Genomic DNA, 3,555 nt, shown 5'->3' on the forward strand with positions numbered 1-3,555 from the left:
ATATACTGCGGGCAATGTGATAGAAATACAAGTCCAGGAAAGCTCATAAATACTTAAACAGAGAGTGACTCAGTAAGAATACATACCATATTCCACATTCTCCAATACTGATGCAAAGTTATCAATGTAGTATCAAAATAGAGTTCACAAACGAAACGCCACCCTCACCTATTTTATGCGGAGAATCCATGGTGGGATTATACATCCCAAATTAAGGAAGAGCAGAAAACATTATAAAATCATTTTAATGAACCAGATCAATAAGCTAACGAGTAATGACTTCTTACTTGCGCTAGTTTTGTCTCACTTAGCGATGTGCTATATAGATTAATACTTAGGTTCATCAACGCGGTGATGTGCTGTTGAAATTATGTTAACTAAGACCTTAAAAAAGCATGAACGGTATCTAAATAAAATTTAGGAGATTATTAGAGCTCGTAAAATCCAGAAAAAGAAAAGGACATGTCAGACTGTCACACATAGTTCTTGAAAAACATTTCACAAATATTATAATCAATAGAATTAGGGTTTGGGAAATTAGGGAAAAATGAAAATTCGAAACTGAATTGGGTTTATTAACATACCAGGAAAGAGGAAGTGGTGGCGGACAATGGTTTTTGATACTTAATGACGTTGTTCAATACTTAATGAGTAATGGTTCAGCTCCCTTGAGTAGCTGTCTACACCAATAGGTTTGCCAAACTAAGACTAGATGAAGGGTTTGACGTATCCGACATGGAACTAGGACTAGAAACAGAAGTTACAGTAGCAGGTTGGGTAGCGGTGCGGATCCATTACTACTGTTGTTTCCAGGAGCAGAGGGAACCTCCACGAGAGCAGAAGTCCACGCTTCACCGCCAACTGATAATGAGTTGCCAATAGACATGCTTTTGATACCCCTACTCAACCCAGGAGATGACACTCTTAATACGTCCGGAGTTTTAGGCCTCTCGTCAACCCGCAACATAGTAAATTCTCTTTCAAATGACCCCTTTTGAATACCAGTAACACTGACTTCAGCAGACTGGTTACCATTGCCACTACCATTCTTATGGACACTATTTCTCATATCTGCAGGAATTCTCCGCGAGGGAGCCTCATTCTGTCTCCTAGAAGTCGATGACTGAGGACGCCATAGTGGATCCTCAGCTCTTCCAACGAACACTCCCTTCAAGGGATCGGAGTATTCTGAGTCCCAACTGTCAGTGATTACTGATCTTTCTTTATCCCTATCACGATGACTTCTAGAATACCTACTATAAGGCCGTGTGTACGAGTTCTTATCATGCTTATGAAACCCGTTACTATTGAAAGTTCTCCTGGAATTAGAAGAACTACTACGGTCTAGGAGAGGAGAATGCAATGAATCAGAATTGTTGATGTTCTTCGAAGATCTAGTTCTTCTCGGCAATGCCAGGACATGACCATCTACAGCATACACACAAAATAATGTTCACAAAAACATTCTATAAAATTCATAATGAAGTAAATGCAAAACCAAAAGATATTTTTGTATAATCACCTGCTTGTGAAGTTGCAAATTGTTGACCTGTACCGCCACTTCCATTACTTCTCAACCATTCTGGAACTAAACTGGGTTCACTTCTTTCGATGGTGATTCTTGAGCATGGTAATAATTGTACCAGGACGATGTTTAAAACAACCTACCCCCAACCTCTTCCACAAATTACACCACCTAGAAGCGACATTACCTATATCAAACTTATCTATCGGTTTTAAACCCGATTTCCAACCCTTCCGATCTCACCAAACTGCCACAAGTCTCGTTATCCCAGCAATAGTCTCGAGCAAATAGTCTATCTTCCTACTAACTATCCAATGTCAACAACAGTTGACCATGTCCTTTTCGCTGTACAACTCGAAAACTACGGTTTCCAGCACCAGTGCAAACTAGCGTAAGATGAAATCGACCAAAATCATTCCTACGCCTCCATCTTCTAATAAAAGATAATTTGCAAACTCGTCCCTCAACAGACCCTCATTATTTCGACCATGCTCGAATCAAATTCAACTCTCATATCAAACACAATCACAATATTAAACCTAAACCAGTAACGGGAATCCTGAAACCCTATTTCCGGAAAAATCACAAACAACTCCAAAATTCAACAAACCAATTACGACAGAAATTCTAATGCACACTTAATCAGAGTATCAGTACCACAATTAACAACTCTTAATACCTAATTCCAAATTCCAATATAATTATAACATCATCTAATCAATAAAAACGGAAAATCGACAATTAAACAACGAAGATAAATTTGAAGCGAACTTCGAAGAAACGCAATTTCAAAGATGAATTTGGAACCGTAAGAATCGAGAAGGACGGCGTTTTGTAGCATAGCGTTGTGGGAGTTTAATTGACGGTTTTAATTGTTGAAATCGAATGTAAATTGTGACGCGTAAAGTGCAGAGGAGTTGAAAATTGAATTGAAAAAAGGAAAAATGAAATTGGTGGAGGGAGTTAGGGTTTTACTGGGGAAAGGGTAAAAATGAAATTGAATTGAGGGGAACTAAAAATAAATGTGTTTGAGATCTTAAGGGCTTTACGCTTTTTTTTTTTTTTTTTGCTATTAAAGTTGGTTGTGATTAAAAATTGACACAAAAGTATATAATGGCGGTTTATTAGCCAAAAAAATTGTAACTTAGCATTAACTTTTAGCATCATTTTTAACGTTGGTTGTAAATATAACCGCCACAATTGACTTATGGTGGCGTTTTTTATTAGAAACCGCCGTAAAAAGTTTCAATTATCACGTCGGTTCTTACTTAAACCGCCATAATAGACCTCCTACATGCATAAAAATTGTGTTCCCTCCAATTGCGTCACGATATGGGTTTTTTCTACTAGTGAAAGATTAGTTTCAAGGTTAGGCCCTTGACTAATGCCACGTTCACCAATATGGATGGTGGCGTTGACAAGAACTGGGCTGTTAGCTACATGTTCATCAGGACTAACTCGGTTGGTCGTGACTTGGCATACCTTAACTATGACGCCTGTGTTGGCGGTAAGTATGCTAGAACTCTTTTCTTTCCCTGCAAGAAGTTTATTAGTACCAAGAAGGATAACAAATATTAAATAGATTGTACCTTTCTTGCAGTGGACGATTGGAAGTATGAGACTGATTATCCTTCTGAAAGGGTAACTGCTTTTCTGGCTATTCCTTATTCTGATCAGGGTTCCCAAGTTTGTCTCCTCAATAATGCTTATCAGGCTACCTCATTGGTGGCCAAGATTGATATCTTAAATGCTGATCTTGATAAGTTGTAGTCTGAGTATTTTTCTGCCAAAACTGATCTGGTTGCTGCCAAAGCTGATCTGGAAAGGGTAGAGGTTAAGCGGGATGCTGCCAAGACTGAATCTGCATCTAGCAAGCAACTGTTGCAGGAGGCGTAGGAAAGGAATGAGGAGATAACTTCATTGTGACCATAAACAAAGCTTGATCACGCGCTCGTACGCATTCCTGTCTTACTGACGATCTGCACAACATCCTGGACAGTATTTATAGTTGATGCTTCAAGTAGTTCCCA

At 38.7% G+C, this 3,555-nt stretch overlaps 1 protein-coding gene across 1 annotated transcript; it reads right to left on the reverse strand.

Annotated features, from left to right (window-relative positions):
* Window positions 1–760: 760 nt before the first annotated feature.
* On the reverse strand, window positions 761–1,709 carry LOC141632883 (uncharacterized). Its single transcript, XM_074445388.1, has 3 exons — window positions 1,669–1,709; window positions 1,523–1,620; window positions 761–1,428 (listed from the first exon to the last, which is right to left on the reverse strand). Exons 1-3 carry the CDS (start codon window positions 1,707–1,709, stop codon window positions 761–763), a joined length of 807 nt encoding a protein of 268 aa, XP_074301489.1.
* Window positions 1,710–3,555: the final 1,846 nt, after the last annotated feature.

The sequence above is a fragment of the Silene latifolia genome, chromosome Y (genome assembly GCF_048544455.1).
Source record: "Silene latifolia isolate original U9 population chromosome Y, ASM4854445v1, whole genome shotgun sequence".
In the NCBI taxonomy this organism is placed as follows: domain Eukaryota; kingdom Viridiplantae; phylum Streptophyta; class Magnoliopsida; order Caryophyllales; family Caryophyllaceae; genus Silene; species Silene latifolia.